The following is a 27,324-nucleotide window of genomic DNA, read 5'->3' as shown; positions in this document are numbered from 1 at the left end:
ATCCATGCCGCAGCAAAGCAGATGACCTGCCTAATGCACTTCTGGCGGACATTTAGGGATCTCGCACCCACAATTTAGATAGATAGAAGAAATGACCCGCACAGTATCTAGGGGACGGCGGTGCCAAGGGTCACCACCTGCGTCTTTCGTTTAGCCCATCATTGATGTGGAGGCGCACGGCCTTCGGCGATCCGACGAGAAACTTGTAGTTCCTCCGGAGTGTCTTCGCAACCAAGCTTTCGAGGGGCAAGGTTAGGCACAGAAATAAAATCATCAAGGCGTCTAGATGAGAACTCTGTACATGTGAAGGATATATTGCAGATGCCCAAAAATGCCCAAATGCTTCGATGCCACAAAGCAAGCTATCATACTATGCACGCATATAGCTATTAATACCGTTGACACCTAATTCAATAATGCTGTCTAATCCTTCTTGCTACTGTCGCCCTTTCGTGTCCTGTCTCTCAGGACGAGGTTGATATCTGGTCGTGCTGACTGATATTGCTGTGCTGGTCTTGATACCGAGCGCTCGTTCGTCGATGCAAGCGTCTCTTCCGCCCTCGATCTGCCCCTGTCCCTTTCATCATCTCCTATCTCAAAAGCATCATCTTGGAGCTCTATGAGATCGCCCAGATCGCCGCCGACAGCTCCTACGACAGGCACGGCACTGCGCTTCCCCTGCCCGGGTGTACCTGGCTCATTCAAAAGCTTCTGTGCTTGTGTACCAACTTTTCTCACCCATCCTTCTATAGCACCTCCAAGCTCTTGAAAGTCCAAGCCGCTACCGCTGAGCGGTGTGACAGCACCGGATCCGCCATACTGACTCGACGTCCCGGTACCTGCATCCAGCAGGCCTGGTGCCCACGGTGTGAAGTATTCCTGACCCGGTGGGGGCGCCATGTTGGGCAGGTACTGACCAAACTTTTTGTTCAGACCGTCCTGCGCAGGCCCAGGGCTCCGCACGTTTCTACCCATTGTACCGACACCTCCTGGGCCGTGCAGACCCCATGCTTTGCCTGATGTGCTCCTTTGGCGGCTGTGGGCCGAGGCAGATGACAGGTTGCTCGACGCACGTGGTCGAACAGACTGCGAGGGAGAGCTGGTATGTGGATTCGTGGACGTGGAGGAGCGCGGAAGGTCGACGGACGCCCGAGGTGTTGATGCGTCGGAGTACGCGAGGGACTTCCGCCGAGCGGGTGGGAAGAAGCCAAGTGCTCTGCGTGGCATGCGGCCGATCTGTGTGGGCTGTTTATCATTAGGGAGGAGCACCCATGAATCATGTTTCCATGGGGTTTCTGCATCAGAGGGGACCGAATTGGTCTCTTGGTCTTTCTTTTTCGGCGTGGTCCAGCCATCAGGCAGACCTTGAGTATCTGGAACTGGGGCCTTGCTACTCGAACCATCGCCATACTCTCCCAATAGTAGATCTTCAGCAGGAAGAGCATCCGGGCCCTGAACTGGCCTTCCCTTTACGCCACAAGCATCTACTGGTAGCACCACCTGCTTCTTAAACTGTATGCTATCGTTCGGCCACATACGATTGGCTTTGCGTAATACAGCTTGCTCGCAGTTGAATTTGATGCTGAGTCCAGCCAGCGTGTCCTGCGGCCGAACGTGGTGGATATATACGAGTGCATCTCGGTCGTCGTTCTCACTGGGAGGTGCGGACGCGCTGAGTCGTTCATCCGAATTCCTGCGCTTTATACGGCCAACAGAGTCGGGAACCAGATGCTCGCCAGCGGTCAACAGGTCTTTCCGCTTCATTGCTCTGACCATGGCCTCTCTTTCTTCGTGTGTTCCAGCCCCAACATGCGAGCCTGCGCCTGCCGGGCCCCATTGTTTCGGTGGTGGTGCGCTCGTAGACGTACGTCGCCCATGGCCCGGTTTCGTGCGCCTGCGAGTGTTTCCGGAGTCGCCTGGGGTGCCGTCGCTAGCCAGGACGGTAGCGGCAATACCCTGGATTGCCGCCAAAGAGTTCCCCCAGAGTCCAGAGAGTGTTTGCGAGGGCGATTTCGGGGTCGAGGTGCCGGAAGATCTCTGGAAGGACGACGACGGGGCGGAAGTGACGTTCAGACGCGAGGAGGAAGCGCCGCCTGTGCGTGCATTTGGGGTAGGAGATGTGTTCCGCGAGGCTAACCTCGACGTGGCCCTGCTCGATCCGCTCTCATTCCCGTCCGTTGCATATATGTCATCTTCTACGGAGATCAATCTTCGGGTTCGTGGGCGCAGTGTCGAGTTGCTCTTGGACGTCGACAGCGAGGAGCCATTGGAGGGGTTCATGGCATGCGGACGCCAGGCGGAGTGGGCAAAGGTGGTGCTGCATAAGCCAAATGATTGGAGTGGTCGGGAAGCCGCATGACATGGGGTTACGGCAACATTGCGTGAACGTCAGGAGCAAGGGCGGAGGCGCAATGGAGAGGTGGATGCTCGGATATCGTGAGGGTTCAATAGCTGGGGCAGGAAGCTACGTAACCCCGAGTGCTACCCCTTCAGTCAAGCACGGCCGTGCACTGTGCCGCTGAACCGTCAGAACATGCGATGCCAAGTCACCTAGGCACCATAAAGAAGTCTCACGATAGATTAATATGGATTGTGTACGTAAGTAGTGCACTTTCATCGACTTTCACCGCCCCTCCCGTGGCTGCTCAAACCGCCTCGTGACGATAAGGACAGATAACGATTAGCTTTCACTTCCTGAATCAGGCCGATCACCTAGCGATCTTGGAGGGAACAGGTACTATTCGATGCTCTGAACTACAGACGGTACAGTTTACGCACCACTAAAGAATCTTTGCTCGACATCTGCCAGCTACGAACAGCGCGCATGTACGCGAATAAGCGCCATACGATTCTGTATAACACACGTGGATATATCATCAGTCATCACAATCACAATCAAGATAGCAAAAAGCAACAAACAAGCTGTAGAACAGAACGAGTCTTCACATCCGCTGGCCTGACCGTCATCGGAAAGGACTTGAGCTCGTCGTCGCATCCACCTCTTCAAATTCCAGCTCAAAAGCATCCACTTCCTCAAACTTCTTTCTGATAGCAGCCAACTTCTCCGAGTGCTCGATTGCCGAGACTTCAGTATTGGCTGCTTCGTTCTGGACCGCAGTCTCGTTTTCCTTGTCCGATGATATCCTGCGACTGTATGTTCTGCCCGACTTTTGCGCTACTTTAGCGGGTGCACCCTTTTTCGGGCGAGCTGCTTTCTTTGTCGCTGCCTTTGGCGATACTAACTTTGTAGTCCCTTGCTTTTGGCGAACACGACGTGCTGGCATTTGTAGCTCATCTTGATCCGAGTCCACAGGCTCGACATCGTCTGAAGACTCAATGTCGAACTCATCCCCGTCCCGCAGGCGGTTCCGTCGACGTGGTAATAGGGCTTTGAGTTGCGCAACAGATATAGTTTGCTCTGCTTTCTTTTTGGCCCTCTGCTTAGCTCTCGCAGGTGTCTCCGTCTCCTCGCCTTCTGAGTCTTCATCCACGACGGGCGTCTTAGCTTGTCGTCCTCTTCGGCGCGGTCGCGTCTGCGCTGGTGTTTGAGGCGGCTTCGAGACTTCCCGTATCGGACTACTCGACATGGGGGGCGCAAGTGTCTCGCTTAGTGGCTCCTCATCCTCTTGTGTTTGCTCGATCATCTCCTCGCGTGATGCAACTACTTCTGGCAGGCTCGGGGAGGGTGATCGCTCTGACTCGACATCTTCGCCAGACTGTGGACTCGCTGGTGGTGACGAGCGTGGCACTTGGACTACAGACGAGAACTTGCGCTTTGTGCCACGGGAACCAGAGCTTGAGATCTGAGTGCCGCTATCATTCCGAATCTCCTGCTCCGGTGCCTGCTTCCGTACGTTAAGGGGTGTGGACTCGGCATGCGGAAGGAAATCGTCAAAGTCAAAGTTGTCGGTGTTATCTAGGTCGTCTTGATCGTTGTCCTCCACATCGGTAGTCTGTTGTACCTGGCGCAACAGACTTGGCTGCCGGGGTCTTCGCCTGAAGTTGCTCAAGGCCAGTATCGATCTCTCGTGTGCGGGTGTTGCACCGACCTTGATGGCTGACGGTGGGCGCGTGCCGTGGGCTGGGGAATCAGAACCGAGAGATGAGAATGTCAGATCGCCATAGCCGCTATCTTCTTCTATCTGCGATTCTTCGTGTGCTTGAGCAACTGCAGCCAGTGGTGACGAATGCGCGATCGATTTCCTCGCACTGCTTCTTGTGGCGCGCATCTGCTTTGATGCATTTGATGCTGGAGTTCGGGTCTTGGTAGCTGATAAAGATGTGTTCCCTTCAGCCGGTAGCGCGCCGGTCATGGTGAGCTCTGGCTCGTCATGGACCTCCGGTGTCTTCTCCCGTGGCATTTTCCTATGCGAACGCGTTGATCTGGTTCTTGTGACAAGGCCATCGCTGTCTTCGCTGAAGCTATTGGCAGCTTTGCTGACCTTGGTTTGCGCTGGGGTGGGCTTCGCTGGCTGCTTGGGCGCGGGGGCGTCTTTCGGCTTGGTGGGTTTCGCGACGCGCGACGCGACTTTTGAGCGTGGGGGACGAGGCATTGTCGCAATTCGTCCGCGTGATTATTTTGGGAGGTTCAGAATTGTGTAAAGGCGAACGAATGTGGTCGCGATTGGGATGAAGTGGGCAGCGACCGTGCGACAGCAATGGGGATGAGGCGCGTCGATGTTGTGACGCACTGGATTGAATTCACTACCTAGCGTCGATCTAGACGCGCGAACTCTTGGCTCACGTGGTGCACCATCCCATACGTTAGCTCAAATAGTAGCAGCGCACCTGGAGGAGCGCGATGTGTTTTTCTGTCCTTCTCTCATGAGCGCATCCGAACTAGCGATGTCTTGGTCCTATCAGAGGCCGATGTTTTGGTGAGGTCGCACTCAAGGCAGCGACAATTGCAGCGTATATAGCTGCCTTCATAGTCTGAGAAATCAAGTTGCAACTTCAATCCTTCCGTCTCAACTTCTACCTTATTATTGCTATGGATACGATCAACTTTCCAGATTCTTTGCAAGAGTTTGCAGTGTCTGAAGCAGCCTATCTTCGCCGACACCCCGAGTATGACTGTTTGGTCACAGGTTCAATTGTGTTCAACGAGGAAGGGAAGCTACTGCTAGTACAGCGTGCAGCGGAGGAAAGAGCATTTCCTGATCTCTGGGTGAGCCGACGAGGAAGTCACGACTGTCCTAGAACTAATACTATATAGGAGATACCAGGGGGCAAAGTTGACGATAGCGACCAGACGATTCTTCATGCTGCTGCTCGAGAGCTGAAAGAAGAAGCTGGTCTTGACACGATTCGTATACTGAAGAAAGTCACGCATTTTATCTTCGTGGATGAGAAGCCTGGCCGACGAACAACGACATGGCTCAAGCTGGTGTTTGAAATGTCGGTGCAAAGCGCAGATAATGTTGTCTTGGATCCAACTGAGCATCAGAGGTTCTTATTCGCTTCTGAAGATGAAGTTGTTCGTGACCAGGTCGGCGATGTGAAGCTCAGATACATCAGTCCTGCGAACAAGGATGTCAAATTGGAGGCTTTCAAGCAAAGACGTGGAGAAGGATGCGCGTGACAGGCGTGGGCGATCAATGGAGCATGATATGTTGTCTCGCTTTACTGCATTTGAAACTGGCGACTGCCACCAATAGGAGACGACCCATATTGACGGAGACGCGACCTGGGGTAAGTAGGCTGAAGGATCACGATTCTACCTAGCAACAAAGAAGAGATCAATGACGCCAACGTGACCTGGCGTGGAAGCAGCTCAGCTTATGTAATTGTGTAACATCGAGCCTCTGGGAAATTGTACTTGTCAAGCAGGAAAAAGCACTGTTTCGTGTGTCGCAAAGGTAATCACTGCCTTGCCGTAGCCTCCCGTACCCGGCGCCCGCGCTAGTTCACACTGTGTGTGCCCCAAGAACACGACCAGTTGCGGACGAATCACAACCTCAACCCTCGACGACCGCGCCAGAGAGCTCAGCGACAGCAGCATGTCGGGCGAACACTCTTTCATGGCCAGTTCAGTGGCCACAGCAGCAGCGCCTCCACCGCTCGCTGCGCAACCCAGCATTGGGACTCCGTAGGTTACAGTGCCGCGCGCAGGACCTCTTGCACATGCTCATACAAGCCAGGCCGTCGGCGTCGTCGCAGTCAGTTCCCCCTGGACACCCATCCTTCAGGCGACAACGCGCTAGCAGAGCGTGCGAAAGTGAGTGCGACCCATGTTTGCGCAGCATTTCCCCTGATTTCATGTACGAGAGAGGATCCGTCGACGTCGGTGGGATATATGGTCAACACGACGAGCCTCGGCACCTCGGTCAACCTGAAGAAACGGAACGATTCGACGAACGTTTGCTAACCACGACGCAAAACAGCCTGCCACGCAAGGAAAGTGAGTAATCAGCCGCGGCACCACATCATCGTCGTCGTCGGGACACCACGTAACAGCGCAATAGGTACGATGCGACGCCGCCTCACTGGGAATCCCGTGCACCAACTGCACCACCTTCGGCATCGAGTGCCGCATTCCCCAGCCCAAGCGCAAGAAGACGCAGACAGCCAGGGCCAAAGACGCCGATAGGTACGGCCAGACGACTTCACTGGTCAAGGTATAGTGCTGACGCGACGGCAGTGACCGAGGAGATAGCGACGACCGCTCACCAGCCAGCACTTCAGTCGAGCCGCGCGAGAAGTCGGCCGTATACAACTCCCAAGATGGAACACCCTCGACTACCGTCTCGCCCGAATACGCTGCCCAGCAAGCTACTCACAATGGCACCTATGTGCAATTCATGAAGCCCAAATTTGCGCGTGCCCCCATTAAAGAAGCCGGCCGCGTCGCATACCTTGGAGAATCATCCAACCTTTCACTGCTCGTACACGACCGCTATGGCACCACCGATGTTGTCCACTATCCGCTTCCAGAAAACGTGCGGGGTGCGAAGGCGCGGGTCAACGAGATGGACAACATGGAGATAGAGATACTGCACCAGCGAGGTGCCTTCCTGCTCCCGCCACGGGCGCTGTGCGACGAACTCGTCGAGGCCTTCTTCAGATGGGTGGCCCCAGTCGTGCCAGTCATCAATCGCAGCCGCTTCATGCGCCAGTACCGAGACCCGAAGAACCCGCCCTCGCTCCTCTTGTTACAGGCTATTCTCCTGGCAGGCTCACGAGTGTGTACCAATGCGCAGTTGATGGACTCCAGTGGCTCAACAACCCCCGCAGCCATGACCTTCTACAAGCGCGCAAAGGCCTTATACGATGCTAACTTCGAGGATGATCGCGTAACCATCGTGCAAGCACTCATCCTGATGGGCTGGTACTGGGAGGGGCCCGAGGATGTAACCAAGAACGTCTTCTACTGGACCCGAGTGGCTATTGTTGTAGCTCAAGGCTCGGGCATGCACCGTAGCGTCGAGGGTTCACAGCTGACACGCTCAGACAAGCGTTTGTGGAAGCGTATCTGGTGGACACTGTACAGTCGAGACCGTTCAGTGGCAGTAGCACTAGGCAGACCGGTTGCCATTGACCCTGAAGACTCTGACGTTGAAATGGTATCTGAAGACGACTTCATCGACGACGAGACAGACCATGCTGCAGAGTACCCACCAGATCCCATCCATGTCCAGTTCTTCATCAACTACGTCAAACTTAGCGAGATCATGGGCCTGGTTCTATCGCAACAATACTCAGTGGCGTCCAAACACCGCAGAGCGAATGCTATAGATCTTACCCACAGTGACATGGCGCTTGCGGACTGGCTGCAACATTGCCCACCAGAAGTGCAGTGGGAGCGTAACCGCCACCACTTCTGGGCTGCCCTACTACACTCGAATTACTAGTAAGTCACTCGCGACCCAATTCTGACTCACACTTACCCTCGTAGCACCACCCTATGTCTTCTACATCGTGCACATATGCCACCGGCAGGCTCGCCAAAGGCCAGTCATTTGGACGGATTTGGTGAGGCTAATGCATACCCGTCACGGAATATCGCATACCAAGCGGCTGCTATGATTACATCCATCATTGAAAACCTCCGTGCTCATGATGAGATACGGTACACTCCCGCATTCATCGTGTACAGCTTGTTCTCCGCCCTCATCATGCACGTCTACCAGATGAAGTCGTCGAACAAGTCCGTCGTCTCGGCGACGGAGCAACGCCTTCAGATTTGCTTAGACGCTCTTAAAGAGGTCTCCAAGGTCTGGCTCGTTGCAAAGATGGTGCACACACTTTTTGAATCGATTCTTGGCAACAAGCATCTTGAAGAGCGCCTACAAAAGGCTGCCGGTCGCAATCACAAGAAGAACAAAGTTCCTTCGGTTCCACCACCACCACCTCCAAAACCTGCCCAAGAGTCGTCAAAACGAAAGTTCGATGATATGGACCTAGGCTTCCCTGTTCCTAGTGGACCCCCGGCTGCTCAAGTTTCCTATGAGCGATCAAGACCGCAGACTCCGGCCGTCACGCCGTCGCGCGAGTTACAACCCCAACAACAGATGCCCCAGATGACTACTGGATCTCCGCAGATGAACCGGCAGAATCACGATGCTTTCATGGGCCCTTCACGGTCGGGAACACGCCCGACGACGCCATTCAACCCATCATACTCGTACCCTGGAACGCCACCCGATCTCTTCCTGGTTACCCGCGATACTCCTAATATCAGTCAAGAAGTATGGCAAAACTTCCAACCCGACCAGCTATTCCCAGCCGACACACAAGTCAACTTCCCACAAATGTCGCCCATGCAAAATCATAGTCTCGTCGACCCGGCGTTGAGCCAGCCGCAGAACATGCCCATGCCCTCACAACAGACTGCTGGGGGTCAACCACAGATGCAAAATCCACCATCAAACACGGGCATTCCTGGCGGTTACGAACATAATAACACTCAGTCCTGGCAGCAACAGATGGAGATGATGTCACAAAACCAGCAACAACATAGCGCACAGGATGATGCTTGGAGTCAGAGTTCCGGAGGTCGACCTAATCCTATTGTGCCGATGAGTCTAAATGTTGACGATTGGTAAGTCATAAACTCAATCATGTTCCGACCTATCGACTAACTTCGTGACCTAGGTTCAACTTCTTCGGTATCAACGGCGAGGCCGATATGTCGCACCTGTTCCAGCAAGGCCCAGCTTAGGCTCACAAGTCTATTAGCGTGATTGCTTTACTTGTTTTGTCATCGATCTCTATTCAGCGGAATAAGCATATCAGCGGCGTCGATCAAGTCGTTACATAGGTTTCTGTTTTCAATGTTCAAAAGTTCCAAGGAATGGATGGACGGGCATGCTACGGGACAGCATCTTTCAGCTTAAGTGCTAAATCATCATCCATTTCACCATAAGCTACCATAGTTGCAAAAAGATAAAGTATATTGAGAGACTCAACAATATATCTGAAAATATGTCTGCACTTCTCATATTAAGTTGCGACGCTGGTGTTCAATCGAGAATCCACCAGAGTTTGTGTAATCAATGCGCGGTTGGATCTCTGCCACGGGTAAGTAAGGGAAAGGGTAAGTGATCTGCGTCAACGCTATTTCTACTCTATACGTCGTCATTACAGGTGCAATCATGCGACGCGGCTGCACAGTCTCTATGCTCAGCCAGTGTTCACTCGTCAACCGCGACGGAAGATCCCCCGCATTGTGAGCTAACCCTTTGTAGGATCTAGCGCCACTTCACTTTCGGGAACCTCCAGACGCGAGACTGATACAACAACACCGTGAGCTAGACATACGCCAGCCCACAAAAGTCAAGGAAACACTCTATCGCTAGGTCCGTACTCACTCTTCCCCTGCAAGCCCACCAAACGCATTCCTTTTCCCGGCCGCATAAACCCTAAAGTTCGACCGAAATCGCACCACGCCGCACATCGCAACGAAGCTACCCACGACTGCGCTTTCGAAGTCGCCCAAAGAACAGACCCACAACCATCACTATTCCTCTACGTGGCCATATTTACTGCGCGCCTTCCTCAACCGCCTTAACTTCAGCCTCGTCGCTTACTCCGGAGACCACGTACCTACTTGCGAATTAGACAATACTAACCTCACCCCTCTTATAGGCTAGGGCGCACCATTTCTACGAAGCATACGCGCGAACATGTTCCAAACGCAGCAGAACCCGGGCCGCGGTGCCCCATTAGGTGCGAATAGGTTGCAGAATGGCAAGATGGGTGAGAATACTCCTAGTGTGGTTGTAGGGCATATCGCTGACTGCTGTTTGTGTAGGTGGCGCATCTCAATGGGGATTCGGAGCCCCCATGGGCGCGCCAGGCTTGCCAAACACGCAAACACGAACAAACGGCGGAGCCATGTCAAGCTTTGCGCAAGCAATGGGCGGCTCGCAGCCTCATACGCCGTTGAATCTTGAGTAAGTGACCACGTAAGATGGCAAAAAAGCAAGGAGATAGCCCGGAGGGCAGGCATGAATCTCAGAAGTCCCCTTCAGAGAAATCGCAAAGATACAAGCTAGATATTAACGATCTCAGGGAGTTCCCTTCGCTATCGGGCGCACCGCAGGCGCAACAGAACACGACCGCGCAACAGATGTGGGCGAACCCTACGATACGAGCGGCGCAACAAAACCAGCAGAACACGATCGGACGTCCACAGGGCCAAGGACAACAGCAAGGGCAAGGTCAAGCTGCACAAGCTGCAAACCAACAACAGCAGAACCAGGGACAGGATGATTCATCCCAAAGTCAGTTTTCTGGTGCTGGCGATGACTATCGATTTGGGGGACAAGGGGGTGTAGGACAACTGGGGGGTGTCCAACCGCAGACGAGCAACGTGGAGGAATTTCCACCGTTGGGTGGCGCTGGCGGAGATATTCCACAAGACCGAAGAGCTGGCCTGATACAGAATGCTGCGGCTTTTGGAGCCAACGGAAACAACGCCTTCCCTGGCCTTGGACAGACACGGAATGGCCTTTCGAGCCCCACAGATAGCCAGCAAGACCGGAGCATCAACCCCACTGTAGGTGGCAGGGCGCTACCTGGCACAGCATCACGGACGCCCTTTGAGAACATGCGGACAAGCAACCAAGCAGATGGGAACCAACGGATAGGACAGTCAGGGAACATGTTTTCTTTAGGTCCTCAGATGGGTATGCGAGGCGGTGCAGATCTTGCCCCCGGAGGACAGCGACCACAGCAAAACCAGTTCGATCAAACGTTTGGAGCAGAGGTTCTCGGCTCCCCCAACGCTCAAAATATGCTGCACAAGAAGTTGTCGGACATGACAGACTCAGAACGATACGGACTGCCTGGCCTGTTGGCGATGATACCTATGGAAAGCCCTGACTACTCTTCGCTGGCTATGGGTCAAGACCTGACAGTCCTGGGCCTGGACCTGAGTCGACCAGAGTAAGCACCACAGATTCCGGTACGTCTTCACTGCTAACATTCCTCTTAGCAACTCACCATTACATCCCACTTTTGGTTCACCGTTCGTGGAGTCCAACGTCAAGCCAGTGATACCACCAGATTTCACTCTACCCGCAGCATACACTGTTACGAACGTTCCGCCGCTACATTCGAAAATGGCCAGCTTCTCTGCGGAGACACTGCTAGCCATCTTCTATCAGTTCCCGCGAGACATCCTGCAAGAAATTGCTGCACAAGAACTGTACAACCGTGACTGGCGGTGGCATATGAAGCTCCAGCAATGGATGATGAAGGATCCAGATCTTGCGGCGCCCATGAGACTGTCACCAAAAGAAGAGCATGGCTGGTACCTATTCTTCGATGTCAAGAACTGGAGGAGAGAAAGGGTACGTATTCTGAACCGCATATATATGCTCTTTGCCAAGTGCCAATCGCTAACATGAGTTCAGAAAGAGTTTGACCTCAACTACGATCACCTTGATCAGCGTCATGGTAGCCCTGCTATGGCGGGACAAATGTAGTGCATTAATCCAAAGAAGGAGCCTTCTGCTCGGTTCTCCGCTCGGAGAACATGATCACGATCTTGTCTTCATATTGAGTGGTAAATCCAAGGGACCAGCAATCACAAAGGTGTGCAATAGTTGGCAGTGACTCCGAAGGGCAACCGTACAATAGAGTCTCCCGAGGGTCTTTCGCCTAACGTTTATGACACTTTGCGAGTCTGCGCTAACATGCATGCGGCTGCGAGGTAAACTGATTCACTATAGCCATTTGACCTGGTCGTACCTTCTCTCACTTGTCTGCCGTGACTTCGCAACAGCCTCACCGCCTTCCTTTTCTGTACCCTTGTTCATACGTGAATACTTCACACGGGAAGCTCCTTCCTTACTCACCACCAGTCTCCACCGTAGTAGCCTTCACAAATTGTTCACTCTACAGGACTTACTACTCTGAAGACTGCTACCGCTACACCTTTCAGGCTTCAAGACTAACACTCAGACTAACAAATAGCAGCCAGACGTTATGTCCTCACCAAAATCGACCGATGCTGACCATGTCCGACAGACTTTGATGAAGCTCTCTGTTGCCGTTCGCGAGACGACACCTGCTGGCGCGAAACAGGTGTCGCACGCGCCCAATTTATTGGCTCGTCCTGTATACGGTGGCTGTCGCGTCTGTGGTCTTCCTGGTCATCAGTCTGCTGATGTTCAACATCCGGCCGCATGTCGAGTCGCTCTGCTCTCGCTGATCGGCTTCTGGGAGGTCGTCGCAGACCACGTATCTTTCCTGTACCAGTATTCCGAACGCTTTCAGAAGGCTATCCAAGCCAACGAGCCGACCTATGCGATGCGTTTCGATAATCGTCCGCTCAAGGGTGGTGACATGGAGGCCGTGCTTGTAGATCGCCTGACGGGAAACTTTCTCAAGTTCCTGGCGCACGTTCGGGGTATCCGAGCCAAGGTTAATGTGGTGCTTGACGAAGAGGGTATAGACAGGTACGAGCGCGTGGCCAAGAACTTGGAGGGATTCTTCCTGGGTGGGCTGACCTGTAAGCCTTCGCACGAACATTCAGAGAAAGACGTTTACTAACTCTGCCGTAGTGTCCAACCTCTACGAGCGCAGTATGGCGATGGAAGAGTGAGGAAGTCTTGTCATACCTGGATGGTCGATTGACTACCCTTCATGATTGTCGTGGGCAGGACCTAAACGTACCATCGAGCATTCTCACATGGATGATTTCTTAGGATGTGGCTCAACGACTCTGTACTCAAGCTAATTTCCATCATCTTCACCATCTTCAGAGAATAATGATAACTTTATAAAACCAAGACTGATACTTCAATTACATCATCTATAGTGGTGAGTGAGAAATTCATCTGAACGTCATTAGAGACAAATCAGCATCCTATGAATGCATGCGATTTAGCGTCAGACTAACATGACTGCTTCGGCAAGTGCAGTTCTCCGAAACCTCCAAACCCCCGTTCAGTATCCGCAAGTCAGCGGCGCAAGGTTGTACGAGCGTCCGGCCATGGAGATGCGTTCTCCGCCATCGTGCGTTCCTCATAACACGTTCATTGGTACACGATCGAGGGTGCCACGGTACGCTCTCTTCGCAACCCATAATCGGTCACGATGTCTGATCAACAATCGCTGTACCTTCCATATCTGATCCGTTCCAGAACAACTGTATCTTGCAGAGGCTTCCACTGCTCTTCCGATAGGAAGATTCTCGCCCGAAGCATTTGGCTCTCTCCAGTCTTCCCGGATCTCACATCACTTGACCCTCAACCACCCTCGCATCGGCAAATCTCTATGGGCTATCCAATCCTACGCGGTCAGTGTGAAGCCACGTGTTGGGAAAAAGAAGACTATTTAGTTATGATCATGAATGTGGAATCCGATGACGGCAGCGCAAGGAGCGACGATGCGACGCAGGGTCTTCTGCTGCAGTACCAGGTTCATACCTTAGTTGAACCCCACTCAGCGACGGTAACAAGACCTCGAAGAAGTTGATTGGTCTTCCTCAACCCTGATCAGCCCTTGTAGCCTATAAGTGCTGTGGTTTCGCTCTTCGGCTACGGGCAAATGGTTGACAATACTGCGGGCACAATGAACCCTTCACTTGCCTGATACGACCTTTGAAGTACATGATGCTCTTTGACGTAGGGAGTCTTTCCTGAGTTTTCTTATCAAGATGCGATTTCCCCACTGTTTTCCAGCAAGAACATATCGATATGGAAGCGGGAAACGGTGCCATCATGGCATACCCGTTGGGTCACGACAAGGGCACGGAAATATTACTCAAAGCCTTTCGGGAACTAAGACAAGATGAAACTGGGTATGTAAATAAGCTGCATGGCCAAGCTTTACTGATATCTTTGTGGGAACAGAGACGGCATAGGGGTTGCAGTGACAAACGTGGAAGATGTCCTACCTCTAGAACATACCCGAATCATTGAGGGCAGACATGTTTCTGGAAACTCAGCTCGATCATCCTTACTGTCGGGAAAGACATCTAGATACGTCGAACTGTCCGCATCAGAACAAGAAACGAATACTTCGACGTACGATGATAGGGCCATATCAGAATCGCCAGAGAATTCGACAGTACTGAAGCTTCATTCCACGGATGTGACCGATATCGCACACCGGACCGATGCTCTTACTTTGACTCGCCGTAAGCCCTCGTCCAGTCTGTCGCATAGTAAGCTCACTGCGGCCATCGACCATGAGCCACCAACGTACCATCCAACAAGTCTACCTCTAGAAGGAATCCTTCCGGTGATCAGCAGTGTTGAAACTGAAGAAGTCATTACAAGAGATGATACAGTCACCACTATCTCGAACACGTCCCTGCGTCTGCCATCATCACGCACCTCAACAATTTGCTCGGCTGTATCAGCAAGATCACATCAAGAGCCCGGACCTATCCAAATTAGTCCATCTGCTCAACTCCAGAGTATGCAATCTATCAGTAAGCTAGATGCAAGACTCAATGAAGTCACTAGTTTATATAGGCCTTGGAGCACGTTACGGTACGGTCGTACAAACAACCAGGCTGCTTATATACCTACCGGCACACCAGAGTCTATATCCAATATACCATTGAAAGCTGATCTCCTTGGATCTCACTCGAGGTTGAATAATAGTATTCTTACTCCATACGCCGATGGAGCTCACAAACACGAATGGGCGAAATCGAGTGAATGGGTTGAGCCCTGTACTATTAACGACGGACCAAAAGAATGGATCGAAGACTTCCTCACACGCCAGGAGCAAGCAGATCGCGATGAGGAAAATGAGAGGCAGCTCCAAGAGAAACAAGACAAGCAATACGGTAGTATCCGCTATCGAGTGAATAGTGCCGACAAGTTTAGGCGCAGGCTGAGCAAGAAGCGTATATCTGGAGGGCGGGGAAGTTTCGAGGCCAGGCAGGAAAGGAAGAACGGAAATGGTCTTAACATTGATTTAGGGCCAACTCCTTTCAGGCAGACATCGGATTCAATACTTGGAGAGGATCTTGATGGGCCAGCGAGAGCGAGAGCTTTCTCATGGACTCCTGATACGCACCAATCTCCCATATCTCTGACTGCTCTACCGGACCGATCATCTTGGACGCCCACTTCATCGTTACCGTCACACCACCCTTCTAGGCGGAAGTTTTCCAACAGTTCTTTCGCGCCGAGCCATCATCGTTCGACTTCTGCTCTAAAACGAGTAGCGACGAGACAACATTCAACCGCTCATTTGAGAACCAGCAGCTGGGAGAATTTGAGAGTGAAGAAGATCACTTCGATAGGTTCAGAATTGAAGAGAACCCTTTCCACGGTGTTTGTACCTGCGATCACAGAGGGAAAGGACAGTATGATGGGCTTAGTGGGAAGAGTGGAGAAAGTCGGTGAGAGTGTGACTAGAAAGCTTAGCGCAAGCTGCAAGGGGAAATGGAAGGGCTTGGGCAAGAAGAAGAAAAGCATGAACGTTGGAGGGATGTATATCATTGGGAGAGAGTGCTGAGATTTAATTCGAGGTAGTGATAGCATCAAGATCAGGATTAGCATCTCCACTCTCGTTTTGCGGACCAATGCATTGATCGGCACACTCTCGCCTGTTGGAAATAATGGCTTTCTAGAATTGTAACAGATTCTATCACACTCGCTATGCCCATTCCACGGCCTGTTCCCTACTATGACAGTCATATCTAGATAAGAGACTGATCTTCTATCATCTTGGAGTTCGTATCGAGTCGTGCTGCTCGATAGACATGAATGATGATTGACTCTAGCGTCCCGATCATGTTTGCCTGAAGCTGTGAGACAATATACTAGTTGGAGATACTGGATACTCGTTGCTCTATAATAGCATCATATTGCTGTGTGTACTAGAGACGAATCGCTACCGAGCCACGATAGTGTTCGGTCTGCTTTTATACCCCGGATCGAGTCGGGCCGGATCAGAATGGGCCGAATTCTGACAGAAACCTCGTCACCACTACCCCTGACCCACGAATACTTTGACCCTCTACCTGAATCTGATAATTTCCCTGGAAAAAACTGCAGGAAACGATGTGTCAGATACCCGTGCTTCGGCTTAAGACATACAGGCAGACGGTACCCCTCAGTACCGACTTATTGGTTCTGCTCGACGCTGATACTCTTATTTACCGCTCCATTGGTTAGAGGACCTCTAAGGAGTTGTTGGCTGATGGTAGATAGGTGCTTCTTTTAGGTTGGTTGGTCATTGTGAGCCAACATTGAGACTGCACACAAAATGTATCTCCGGTTCTCCTGCGTCATTCGATATCCTTCTTCGATCTCCTTCAGTGTCACTATCCGGGACTGCCATCAATTCAAAAGCCGTCTCATACTCTAGGATGCAAGCAGGATAAAATCTAGATTCTATCAAGAAGCGGAAACGATGCCGCAGTACTTCCCGACGGTCCCTCATCAACCTCTTCAGCCGTCAACCCCCCATCGTGGCTTCAAAGCGTATTTTCTGAACAACCACCCTGTCCTCTATACAAAGCTCCGTACGTTTAGCACAACTTATACGCATCCCTCTCTTTGTTCGCACACTGTTTCAGCAATATATCCTTGGCCGTATGTTGTAGCATCCACTTTCCGAGCAACATATCCGATACTCACTGACGATGTACCAGTCTCGACGCTATCCTACTCCCAAAACGCAGACCTTACGAAACCCCTTTGGATCGAATATACGTAATGTACCACTACCTCATCCGTGGTGACTACGAAGTCCTCCGCAACGAAGTCCAGGACTTCTTCGACCACAAGCACTGGCATGTCCAATCCATTCCCGACCCTCGGGATCACGATCCAGAACGTTATGCCATCCTAGCAGCCATAACGGAATATCTTGCACATGGCATCAATCGGCGTATCATGATTTCTCAGGGCTATCGGAAGGATCCAATAGGTCCGTGGCGGACGGTGGCCTACCACTTTTTCCATGGTACCAAGGGCTATCTGCCGATTCTTGAGAAGCTAGATAAGGCGCCGAAGTGGGCAGGAAGGGTCAAGATGGTGGAGAGTAGGCTGGAAATCTGTCAGAGTTGGACAAGTGAGGTCTGGGGTGGGAAGAGTAGTTTGAAGTTTGCGGCGAAGGGAATTGTGTGCACTGAGATCGTGGAGTGCTTCATTTGATGATAAGTAGACGAGTAGGATACACCATGTGAGTGTTGTGTGTGTACTTCATATTCGCATTGCTTAACTAGCTAGGAGTTTCTATCAAGTTTCCAATGGATCGCATCATCACGAGCCTCTATACCCCTACGCGGCTTCGTCCTCGATTTCCAAATCTCCTACCTTGAACTTCTTTCCCTTCTTATCTGCGTAATCCGTATGATCGTGGTAGTCCTTCACCCTCTCTCTCACATATTCCAATCCCCTCACCGGCTTCTTGTGGGCCGCATCATCGCCAACAAGACCCAATCTCCTCAGTAGCGGCGACGCCACCGGCTTGATATCCACATCGTTTCCTGGTCGAACAAAGTAAAACAAGCCCAGTCGGTGGATGTATGCTTGATCCTCTGGCGGTCTAATAACCCGATGGATAGTTGACTTTAGATAGCCTGCCGACCAAAAGGACAGAGTATCGCCAACATTACAAACGATGCCGTTGGGTACAGGTGGGACGTACTTCCATTCTCCAGTCGGCGTTTTGAGTTGTAGACCAGCAACATCCTGGCTCCACAGTAGAGTCAAACTTCCAAAATCCGTGTGCGCGCGAGACCAGGTATTTTGAACCTTGGCGTCGTCGGCGGCAGGACGGGGGTGGTAAATCATGTAGCGGAGATGGTCTTCTGACGGGTCATCGTAGCGGTGCTGGTCAGAGAAGTAATTTTCTGGTAGTTCTAGTATCAAGGAGAAGAGCTTGAAGATCTTCGAAGCGATGTCCAGAGATCGACGGGAAAAGTCCTCAATCTCGGACCGGAACGAATGCAAGAATGGGTGGAATGGTTCGTGAGAGTTTGAAGGAATAAATTTAGGTATGTTGATCGATTCGACATTATCGAGAACGGTTGTACCCATTATCTTCTTCTCGTTTGCCTTTTTCTCGCGTTAGTGTGCATGTACTGCTGTCGCGCTTGCTGTTTAGATGGAGATACCTACAGCGCGGTACCCGAAATAGTTTCCATTTGCGAAATCACATCGGTACTCTGGGTCGCCCTTCTCCTCCAATGGCAAGTTGAAGTAAGCTTGACCGATGTCATATTGCCGATCAATCTCTTCTTGGGTGAAGCCAGTACCAGTGACGCTGAAGAAACCTGTGTGGTGCACCTCCGTGCTCGTCAGGATATAGGCTCATTGTACAATATCTGTTAATTTACAGCGTCTCTTAATTCTTCAGCCAATTTCTGTTTCCCATTAGGCTCGTCGAATTTGGATAGATCGATGATCTTAATATCTGCCCAGTTCAAGTCCTCGGTCGTGTGCTGGGGTCGCTTCCACTTCGCGATGGGTGGTGGTTCTTGCGGCACCGCTGACGGCATGTTGTTGGTGGGAGTAGCGGGATTTGAGGTTTGTGAGCATGATGATTACGCCTATATGTATTCGACGAAGTTATCCCCGGTTCTTTCTGGCCTATCATAGTTGTTTGTGTTCCCTGACAGAGATGCGGAGGTGGCGAGCACGCAATACCCCGCTAGACGTCGTGCTCGCATGACTGCGTCATATAACGCATACTCTTCTCATCTGTATTCCAAAATCCTTCACCTGAAATGCGAATCCGTGCGAAGCAGGTTTCTGAGTCACGATCGTTATTTCGACCATATCGAGGATCCTTACTGTGCGTAATCGCGATTGATACGTTCCATAGGGCATGGAAATGTCGCCCGAGCCGGATGTTTTGTGCAAAGGTATCACAGCACCTAGTATGCGTTTTGACCGTTCTTTGCAGTCAGTAAGCAGCATTCGAAGTTACTGTCAAGTGTCATGGGACCTTTCCGGCAGCTCTCTGCTTGACAGAATAGTATGAAGTTACTGGTCGTGCGTGTCGTAATGATGCCTCATCCGTACAGATAATACGCATGCTAAGGTTGTGCGACCACCTAGAAAGAGAGACGTGACGTTTCCTCTCTAGCTACAGTGACGTCGACGACAGCGTGGAAGCGTAAAACAGTCATGTTTTCGAGCGACTGCTAGATCAATCGACCATCTCTTGAGTCTGTTTCCACTTCTTGGCTCTTCTTCCCGCTTGTTGTAATTCGTACTATTCAGAAAGGAGGCATTCAAGGCAGAAATGACAGCAACTCGAAAACTTGAAGAAGACATGACCAGAACGATTGGCCATGTACAACCACCTGATACACTTAAAACTCAATGCGCGGATAATGCACTCCAAGAGGCTCACCGAAAAGTGGATGCCCGTATGCTATACTGGTATGCCTTCGTCTTCCTCGTCATGCGCATGAACGTCAACAACATTTCAAACACAGCGATTTTGAACAAGGAGGAAGGTACCGACATAAGAAAGCAGCTTGGTAACCTTTCTTCATCTCAATGGGCATGGGCTTTGAGCATCTTCTGGTATCCATATATGCTGTTCGAGCCGGTTGCAACGTTGATGTTGAAACGTTTCTCACCAAGCATCTGGATGAGCCGGATCATGTTCACTTGGGGTGTTGTATCGATGTGTCAGGCTGCGACGCACAACTGCTCCGGTATACTGGCTTGTCGCTTCTTTCTGGGCATGGCCGAGGCGGGTAAGTTGTGACTGTACGAAAAGCTTGTAAGACATATACTGACTTTGCATCTTCACATCTGCAGGCTTTTTCCCCGGCGTGTTGTACCATCTCAGCTTTTGGTATCCTGCACACCGACTGCCGTTGCGTGTTGCGTTTCTGTATGCGTGTGGCATGTTCGCGGGTACGGTCAGCGGGCTACTCGCGTATGCGATAAGCCACATGAATGGGGTTGGCGGACTTGCTGGTTGGCGATGGGCAGGTGATCGAACTCTTCTTAGATTCATATGCTAACAAACTTCAGCTTTTCATCATCGAGGGTATATTGCCCACAATATGTTCGGCATATACGTACTTCCGTTTACCAGGTTACCCGCAGACTGTCGATTTCCTGAGCGAAGACGAGTGCGCAGCCATCTTGGCTGATCTACCACAGCAAGCACCCACTATGCGCGCAAAAACGTTTGACACAGATCAGGTCAAGTCTTTGTTCAAAAGCGCAACCTTCTTCCCGTTCCTCATGATCTGGACAACGCACGGTATCGGTGGATGGGGCATATCGTTCGTTCTTCCCACCGTCATCTACGAGTTAGGCATTTCCAACACAGCCGTGTCTCAGGTTCTGACTATACCGCCTTTCGCACTTGTCTTCCTTATACTGATGAGTCTCGCATACTTCATCCATCACGGGTATCTCTCGCCTTGGGTTGCCGGTCTTGGAGTTGAGGGCATACAGATAATATGCTATATCCTGTTGATCAACGTCAAACAACCAGTCGCGAAGTACATCTTTGTCATGATAGCGACAGCAGCCTCTCAATCTTTCTTCGCAATTATTTGGCCCGAGCGTATACGTGTGGCAAAGGGTACCACGACAGCTGGACTGGCCATTGGGATGACGAATGCAAGCGGACAGCTCATGGGCATTGTTGGGCCCCAGATCTATCAGCCGAAATTTGGTCCAACATATCGAATTAGCTACGCCTGTTCTATCGCGTTGCTTGCAATGTGTCTGGGGGCTGTTTTGAGCACTTGGCACTTTGTGCGGAAGGGAGACGCCAAAGGAATGACAATGCAGGAGACTGAAGATGGGGTATTGGTTGCGTAAGATCCGTGATACTCAGGCATTTTAGAATCGAGAGGCCAATAAGCTGACTAATGATCGAGCAGGTATCACTGCAAGTCTTCATGAACCTGGTAAATGTGCACAGTTGGTGAGAAGCATGTTCCGATCGTAGAAAACAATGTTGGGTGCAGGATGTTGATGGGAGGTTCTGGGCATCGTGGTGTGGAGGCCTTATCAGCGTCGACAAGATCCTGTCGGGGCTTTCGCATCCTCCGATTTCCAGTTAAGCCCATTGAAGCAATAAGTACGAGCACCTTCGTCTCTCACGGTGCCGGAAGATAATTGATGGCCGACAGTCTTTCGAGCTTTTGTCCCTGCAGAAGTGCACGCCTAGAACCCAAACAGACTATATCCAATCGCCAAAGCCCCAAGAATTGAAGTTAGCAGCGTTCAGGGCGACCGCCGATTGTCTTGGAACTCTGGTGATGTCATTAGCGACGGTGAAATTTCGCCGTAGCGCCTGAGAACCCGATCCGCAAGTTCCAAGTACGGAGTTCTGACTCGCGATACTGTCTGCATCCTAGTGGGCTGCACCTGGGGTAAGGAAGGATAGTACAATCAGGACGCATGCAAAGGACCGAAGGAGAGAATGGATGAAGAATATATAGTTTAGATGTACGGACGTCCGTCTCGGAAAAAACACGCTTACAGTTTCCTTTTCATCCTGCTGCACATGTTTAGCCGCAGTACCTTCCATATCTGTGTCAGAATCATATCTCAGCCACTCAGCACCTAAAATCCCCATCCACACCTTCTCCGAATTTCCTCGTCGCCAAAAAGATGCCGTCAGCTACAAGTCCTCTCAACATTCTCATAAACGGCTCTGGTATCGCCGGTCCTGTCACTGCATACTGGCTGCACCGCTTTATGCCAACATGTCAAATCACCATCCTAGAGCGTGCGCCTGAACCAAGATTGGGTGGACAAGCCGTGGATCTCCGCTCTTCATGTCTGCCAATCGTGAAGAAGATGGGAGTATTGGAAAAAGTGAAAGAGAAGACTACAACAGAAGTTGGCATGCAATTTGTGTACCGGGATGGCCAAAGGCGAGCGACTTTTGAGGCTACTGGAGAGGAGGAGCGGCAAAGTGGTATGTTAGTCCCAATGCCTTGCGAACAGAAAAACACCAGTCGAGACGCGATAAGAACTTCAACCTAACCTCGTTCCAGCAACAAGCGAGTACGAAATCTTACGAGGAGACATGGCACGCATCGTGTATGAACTCACAAAGAATAACCCACAAATAACCTACATTTTCGACGAGATGGCCATCGAAGTCCAACAAGACGAATCAAAAGACGGCAAAGCCCTTGTCACCTTCAAGAACGGCAAACTTCCTCCCACAGAATTCGACATTGTGATAGGCGCCGATGGCCAGATGTCAAGGACCCGCCGTATGGTCTTTGGTCACGGACCCAACAACGACGATTACCTGTATCGTCTCGGACAGTACTCTGCTCTCTTCACCATGCCTCGCGATCCCACCGACACCCAGTATGCACAATGGTACAATGCATCGCGCGGCCGGCTGTTTTTGTTACGACCTGATCAGTATGGTACAACCAGAGCTTATCTCGCCGTCACCGATGCGAACTTGAGTCGTTTTGATGAGCTAGATAAGCTGTTGAAGAAGGGAACCAGGGAGGAGCAGCAAGCGTGGTTCGAAAAGGAGTTTGAGGGCGCGGGATGGCAGACTGAGCGTTGCATACGGGAGATGAAGAAGGCGGATGACTTCTACATGCAGCAGATTGCGCAGGTCAAGATGGATACTTGGCATAAGGGGCGAGTGGCTCTAGTGGGCGATGCTGCGTATTGCCCAAGTCCGATCTCTGGTGTCGTAAGCTGCCTCAACACATCTTCTTAACACTGACGTGTGATACTAACATCTACAATAGGGAACTGGAGCAGCCATAGTCGGCGCCTATGTCCTCGCTGGCGAGATCTCTCGTAACCAAGAGGATATTCCCACTGCACTAGCAAACTACGAACGTGTTGCACGGGAATACGTAGACAAGGCGCAGAAGCTCATCCCAGGAGCACCACAGATTGCGAACCCGCAGACTGAGTGGGGGATCAAGATCTTCAACACTGTGACCGGCACGCTATCACATCCGTATATTCAGAAGTTCAGTGGTGTGATTGGAAAGATCATTCCGGCGTTTGGGTCGTCAAAGATTTGGAGCCCGCCAGAGTATGGGTCATAGAGTCGACGTATGGCTCGTGTATTAGCATTTTAGTTCAGGATAAATCGATTATGCGCTGGTAAAATACCGCATGATTTTAGCACTGATGCATTCACCCTGCCCCAATAAGAACCTTCACAGACGTATTATAAAGGAGGTCGAGTTTTGCGTCTTGCCAGCGCGAACATCTTCTGCCCGTCTACTAGCTAAGCAGATCTACGCCAACACCTCGAAGCGCATCGACTGCCCATCGAGGGTACTTGTCCATCTCTCCGTTGTGCAACTTGCTAAAGAAGTCTTTGACGAACTGCGGGTATCGATCTTGTATGATGGCCTCTCTTGCCTCTTTCATCAAATTGAGCTGGTAGTGCACATTGTGCATTGTAAGAAGATGCGCTCCGGCGGTCTCTTTGGCGGTAACATGATAGATGTATGCCCTCGTGATACCAAGTCCACCTTCGGACATTGGACGGCAGCAGGTGCATTTACAACCTTCCTCGATAGGGCCAAAATCTTCAGAGTAAGCGGCGTTGCGTAGGTTGAGGCCACCGTGGGCAGTAATGGCGTTGCCAAAACGCTGGGAAACGTTAGTCCGAGTCTACAGTGAAGCAGACAGTATGCCTTACAGCCGTGCGGGTTGGCCAAACGCAGTCGAACATGTCCGCGCCAAGTGCTACGGACACGACCAAATCTTCGGGGTAGCCCTGGTTCTGTCAGTAAGCTGTGACATGTCGCAAGTCATCCAAGTCATACCACGCCCATGACATATCGAGGCTTCTTTTCAGGTAGCAGATCGGTGCATGTCTTGACGACGTCACAGTAAGCCGCTTTTTCCTCACCACCAGACAAGCCTCCTATCGCAATGCCTGGCGTATCTCGCGCGACCATCTCAGCCGTACATTCCCGCCGCATGTCTAGGTCTAAACCTCCTTGTATAATGCAGAAGAGGTTCTGCTTCTCTGGGTTTTTGTGCGCTTGTATACAGCGGTCAAGCCAGCGTACCGAACGTTCCATGGCTTCCTTCATACGCGCATGATCGGGCGAGGTGGTCGCGATAACGTCGTCGAGTTGCATAATGATGTCGGACCCGATCGAGTTCTGGAGGGATATTGAGTGTTCGGGCGTGAGCAGCATGGGAGACCCATCGTGGGGACTGAGGAAGCGGACGCCTTCCTCTGTGACTTTGGCGAGTTTGAGTAGCGATACCATCTGGAAGCTGGTGTTGATATCAGCTGCTGCTCAATTGCGACGAAATTGGAGGTATCACCCACCCACCGCTATCTGTAGCAGTCAGCACTTCCGCCTCTTCATCCTGTTGTAGTGTTGTGTTTGGCACCTGTAAGGATATTGTGTGGCCATGACTGCAGCTTGTGCGCGCCGCCTATGGCATCAAGTGTCGCCTGTCCTGGCTTCAGACCTCTCCCTCAAGTCAGCAGCTGCTGGCACATATGGAGGCAAGACTTCTCCCGTACAGATGGTACGTGTTGTTCAAGCATAGCCGACATCCCTGGTCTTCTAGTTGATCTGGCGTGAGGCCTTTGAGGGAAGCCTGCGTCGCAACGGGCATGAAGATGGGGAGGGGTACAGGGCCATGAGGCAGATGCAGCGTTGCGGCGCGTGCTTTGGTCACCTGAGGCTGTCAGAGGGTGCGCAACATGTCAAGCTCGGATATTGCATACTGAGCACTTCCCCAGCAGCTCAAAGGTGAGCGCTGAAGGCATCGATACGGGTGCCATGATGCGATTGGAGGCGATGCATCCCGCAATAAGACGCGACATTGCGACCGATGATTCGGTTACGGCCCGTTCGCTTAGCGCGACTTCCCGTCGTTCATCTTCATGATTCGTTCCAGAGCAAGTCAATCGCATTTGATAATTATGAGGCTTAATACTCCCACCTAACAGAGAAGATGTTTTGTTTCAAGATTTCATGAGATCCAGTAGCACTGATTGCCAGAAACATGTTCGCGTCAATCCATAATGATATATGTGCAACCCAGTTAAACCCAACCAAGATTAGACCATACGCTGGCAAAGAAGAGCAGGACATATTCTAAATGAACATCTTATCACCATGATATTTGACATCCTCCCTGTATGCCGTAGACTTGACCGAGGCCTCTAGCTCTCTCTTCGGGAAACCCTTGAAGGAGCGCGCATATGTCGCGACCGAGTGTGCGATGAGCTGGGAAGTGTTAGCGGAATCCCTCTGTATACTGAGTATTAGAAGTGCTTACCTTGGTGTTGACGACCCACGCCGTCTCATTGAGGTTTGAGATATCGTCGCAAAGCTGATGGTAGCAGTTGTCATACCAATCTCCCGCCTTTCCACCAAACATCTCAACCTCCTTTTCCGTCTTGATACCCTCCGCTCCCGTAGCGATACCACCACCAGGAATGCCGTTTCGGATGAAGCCATCATAGTCGCTGCGACCATCGAAGGGAATAAAGGTGTAGTTCAGACCTTGATCCTTGTACCATTGGATGTACAGATCGCGCAACTCTTCTGAACCATTAGGGTTCAGCGCGTTTGTAGCGTTGTAGATTTGGTAGGCGAAGTTCGGGCTAGCCATCATATCGTAATCCATGAAGAGACGGATCTTCTGGTTCTCCTTCTCGGGCAAAGAGGCGACATAGTAGTCAGAACCCAATAAGCCTTCTTCTTCACCTGCCCACCAGGCAAACCTCACACAGTTGCTCACGTTGAACTTGGTGAGTTGTGTGGCAACCTCAAGCAGCGACATCGTACCTGATCCATCATCGTTAATTCCAGGGCCTTCAGTAACACTGTCACTGTGGGCACCGAGCATGACACAATTGTCTGGGTCGCCAGCTGTCGTCTGCGCGACAATGTTGACGGTAAGGATCGTGTTCACTTCGGCGTCGATGTAGGCGATCGCATCAACGCGCTTTCCCTTCTCAAGCTTCTTCAGAATTGGCTCAGCTTCTTCGCCAGAGAGGCCAAATGTGGCAATGTGATCTGGTGATGGCGTTCCGAGGGTACCTGAGACAGCATCTTTCTCGTAGTTGTAGACAATGGCAGCAACAGCACCTTTGCGACCAGCATGCTCAGACTTGGTGCCGAAGGGGCACACACCACGCTTGACGAAGGCGATGTTGCCAGCTACGGAGTCCGGGAAGTCAGACTCCTGGCAACCCTCGTTTTCAACAAAAACAAGATCGCCGTGCACAGGCTCTTTGTCCTTGGTGGCTGGCGTCAATCCCATAGCCCTTGCAGACTTGGGCACGCTGTCACCGATAACAAGACGCGATTCAAAAACATTGCCGGAAACAGCTGGGAATGTCTGGTTGGTGATGGTGTAGTAGTCGCCAAGCTCAAGGACAGTTTCATAGATGTAAGATAGCGTTCCGAGGTGGCCTACGAGTTCGTTAGCATCAGCAAGCAACACGTCACGTGTGCAGACTTACCAGCACTCCCGATTACTCTGGTGGGGTGGTTGTATTCCTCCTCGCCGAGCTTCGCAATCTCATACATCTTCTTAGCGCGCGCCATCAACCTGTCTCCGCTGATGAGGTCCTGGAGCTCCGTGGATTTGACCAGCGGTTTCGTTCCATGTGGATGTCCTAGTGACGCTTGGTTACCGGATGATAGAAGTGGGACCTGGAGCGCAGCCGCGCTTGTGATGGCTGCGCACAGCGCAAAGCCTGAGTAGAAGACCATGTTGTAAGATGCTGAGATGGAAAGGTGTGGAGGTGAAGTGAGATGGATGGATGATGTTTGTCTGTTGATAGAGGTGTCGCTGTTGCCATGACGCTACAGTAGCGTGTCAGTCAACGCCCCAGGTCAGTCAACGCCCCACCCACAACACAACAGCTTCATGAGTATTGCAGCTATAACGCCTCAACAAAACGTGATAAAATTGCGCAAAAGTAGATTTATAC

General features: G+C 51.5%; 12 protein-coding genes across 12 annotated transcripts; 7 read left to right on the top strand and 5 right to left on the bottom strand.

Moving 5' to 3' along the window:
• Positions 1 to 423: 423 nt before the first annotated feature.
• J4E82_000773 (uncharacterized protein) lies at positions 424 to 2,280 on the bottom strand (the record flags this gene model as incomplete). Its single annotated transcript, XM_051727093.1, has 1 exon — positions 424 to 2,280. The coding sequence occupies one exon, from the start codon at positions 2,278 to 2,280 to the stop codon at positions 424 to 426; it is 1,857 nt and encodes a 618-aa protein (XP_051592900.1).
• Positions 2,281 to 2,963: 683 nt separating this feature from the next.
• J4E82_000772 (uncharacterized protein) lies at positions 2,964 to 4,553 on the bottom strand (the record flags this gene model as incomplete). The annotated part of the gene is made up of 1 exon (XM_051727092.1): positions 2,964 to 4,553. The coding sequence occupies one exon, from the start codon at positions 4,551 to 4,553 to the stop codon at positions 2,964 to 2,966; it is 1,590 nt and encodes a 529-aa protein (XP_051592899.1).
• Positions 4,554 to 4,990: 437 nt separating this feature from the next.
• J4E82_000771 (uncharacterized protein) lies at positions 4,991 to 5,581 on the top strand (the record flags this gene model as incomplete). Its single annotated transcript, XM_051727091.1, has 2 exons — positions 4,991 to 5,167; positions 5,216 to 5,581. The coding sequence occupies 2 exons, from the start codon at positions 4,991 to 4,993 to the stop codon at positions 5,579 to 5,581; spliced, it is 543 nt and encodes a 180-aa protein (XP_051592898.1).
• Positions 5,582 to 5,999: 418 nt separating this feature from the next.
• Positions 6,000 to 9,160, top strand: CTF1ALPHA (Cutinase transcription factor 1 alpha; the record flags this gene model as incomplete). The annotated part of the gene is made up of 7 exons (XM_051727090.1): positions 6,000 to 6,088; positions 6,141 to 6,217; positions 6,384 to 6,400; positions 6,465 to 6,589; positions 6,641 to 7,849; positions 7,895 to 9,040; positions 9,094 to 9,160. The coding sequence occupies 7 exons, from the start codon at positions 6,000 to 6,002 to the stop codon at positions 9,158 to 9,160; spliced, it is 2,730 nt and encodes a 909-aa protein (XP_051592897.1).
• A 964-nt stretch (positions 9,161 to 10,124) lies between these two features.
• J4E82_000769 (uncharacterized protein) lies at positions 10,125 to 11,930 on the top strand (the record flags this gene model as incomplete). The annotated part of the gene is made up of 5 exons (XM_051727089.1): positions 10,125 to 10,197; positions 10,253 to 10,394; positions 10,513 to 11,388; positions 11,438 to 11,795; positions 11,859 to 11,930. The coding sequence occupies 5 exons, from the start codon at positions 10,125 to 10,127 to the stop codon at positions 11,928 to 11,930; spliced, it is 1,521 nt and encodes a 506-aa protein (XP_051592896.1).
• A 502-nt stretch (positions 11,931 to 12,432) lies between these two features.
• J4E82_000768 (uncharacterized protein) lies at positions 12,433 to 13,051 on the top strand (the record flags this gene model as incomplete). Its single annotated transcript, XM_051727088.1, has 2 exons — positions 12,433 to 12,958; positions 13,011 to 13,051. The coding sequence occupies 2 exons, from the start codon at positions 12,433 to 12,435 to the stop codon at positions 13,049 to 13,051; spliced, it is 567 nt and encodes a 188-aa protein (XP_051592895.1).
• Positions 13,052 to 17,132: 4,081 nt separating this feature from the next.
• Positions 17,133 to 17,573, top strand: J4E82_000767 (uncharacterized protein; the record flags this gene model as incomplete). Its single annotated transcript, XM_051727087.1, has 1 exon — positions 17,133 to 17,573. One exon carries the CDS (start codon positions 17,133 to 17,135, stop codon positions 17,571 to 17,573), a length of 441 nt encoding a protein of 146 aa, XP_051592894.1.
• A 126-nt stretch (positions 17,574 to 17,699) lies between these two features.
• On the bottom strand, positions 17,700 to 18,922 carry J4E82_000766 (uncharacterized protein; the record flags this gene model as incomplete). The annotated part of the gene is made up of 3 exons (XM_051727086.1): positions 17,700 to 18,479; positions 18,543 to 18,710; positions 18,761 to 18,922. 3 exons carry the CDS (start codon positions 18,920 to 18,922, stop codon positions 17,700 to 17,702), a joined length of 1,110 nt encoding a protein of 369 aa, XP_051592893.1.
• Positions 18,923 to 19,671: 749 nt separating this feature from the next.
• On the top strand, positions 19,672 to 21,221 carry J4E82_000765 (uncharacterized protein; the record flags this gene model as incomplete). The annotated part of the gene is made up of 3 exons (XM_051727085.1): positions 19,672 to 20,134; positions 20,199 to 20,371; positions 20,418 to 21,221. 3 exons carry the CDS (start codon positions 19,672 to 19,674, stop codon positions 21,219 to 21,221), a joined length of 1,440 nt encoding a protein of 479 aa, XP_051592892.1.
• Positions 21,222 to 22,019: 798 nt separating this feature from the next.
• Positions 22,020 to 23,443, top strand: J4E82_000764 (uncharacterized protein; the record flags this gene model as incomplete). Its single annotated transcript, XM_051727084.1, has 3 exons — positions 22,020 to 22,329; positions 22,409 to 23,076; positions 23,135 to 23,443. The coding sequence occupies 3 exons, from the start codon at positions 22,020 to 22,022 to the stop codon at positions 23,441 to 23,443; spliced, it is 1,287 nt and encodes a 428-aa protein (XP_051592891.1).
• A 181-nt stretch (positions 23,444 to 23,624) lies between these two features.
• Positions 23,625 to 25,158, bottom strand: J4E82_000763 (uncharacterized protein; the record flags this gene model as incomplete). The annotated part of the gene is made up of 7 exons (XM_051727083.1): positions 23,625 to 23,999; positions 24,049 to 24,126; positions 24,176 to 24,638; positions 24,694 to 24,703; positions 24,759 to 24,841; positions 24,895 to 25,052; positions 25,102 to 25,158. 7 exons carry the CDS (start codon positions 25,156 to 25,158, stop codon positions 23,625 to 23,627), a joined length of 1,224 nt encoding a protein of 407 aa, XP_051592890.1.
• A 316-nt stretch (positions 25,159 to 25,474) lies between these two features.
• J4E82_000762 (uncharacterized protein) lies at positions 25,475 to 27,103 on the bottom strand (the record flags this gene model as incomplete). Its single annotated transcript, XM_051727082.1, has 3 exons — positions 25,475 to 25,606; positions 25,659 to 26,800; positions 26,851 to 27,103. The coding sequence occupies 3 exons, from the start codon at positions 27,101 to 27,103 to the stop codon at positions 25,475 to 25,477; spliced, it is 1,527 nt and encodes a 508-aa protein (XP_051592889.1).
• Positions 27,104 to 27,324: the final 221 nt, after the last annotated feature.

Source organism: Alternaria postmessia, assembly GCF_024291825.1.
Source record: "Alternaria postmessia strain BMP 2775 chromosome Unknown scaffold_3, whole genome shotgun sequence".
NCBI classification, from domain to species: Eukaryota; Fungi; Ascomycota; class Dothideomycetes; order Pleosporales; family Pleosporaceae; genus Alternaria; species Alternaria postmessia.
This window is presented reverse-complemented; position numbering and strand designations above follow the sequence as displayed.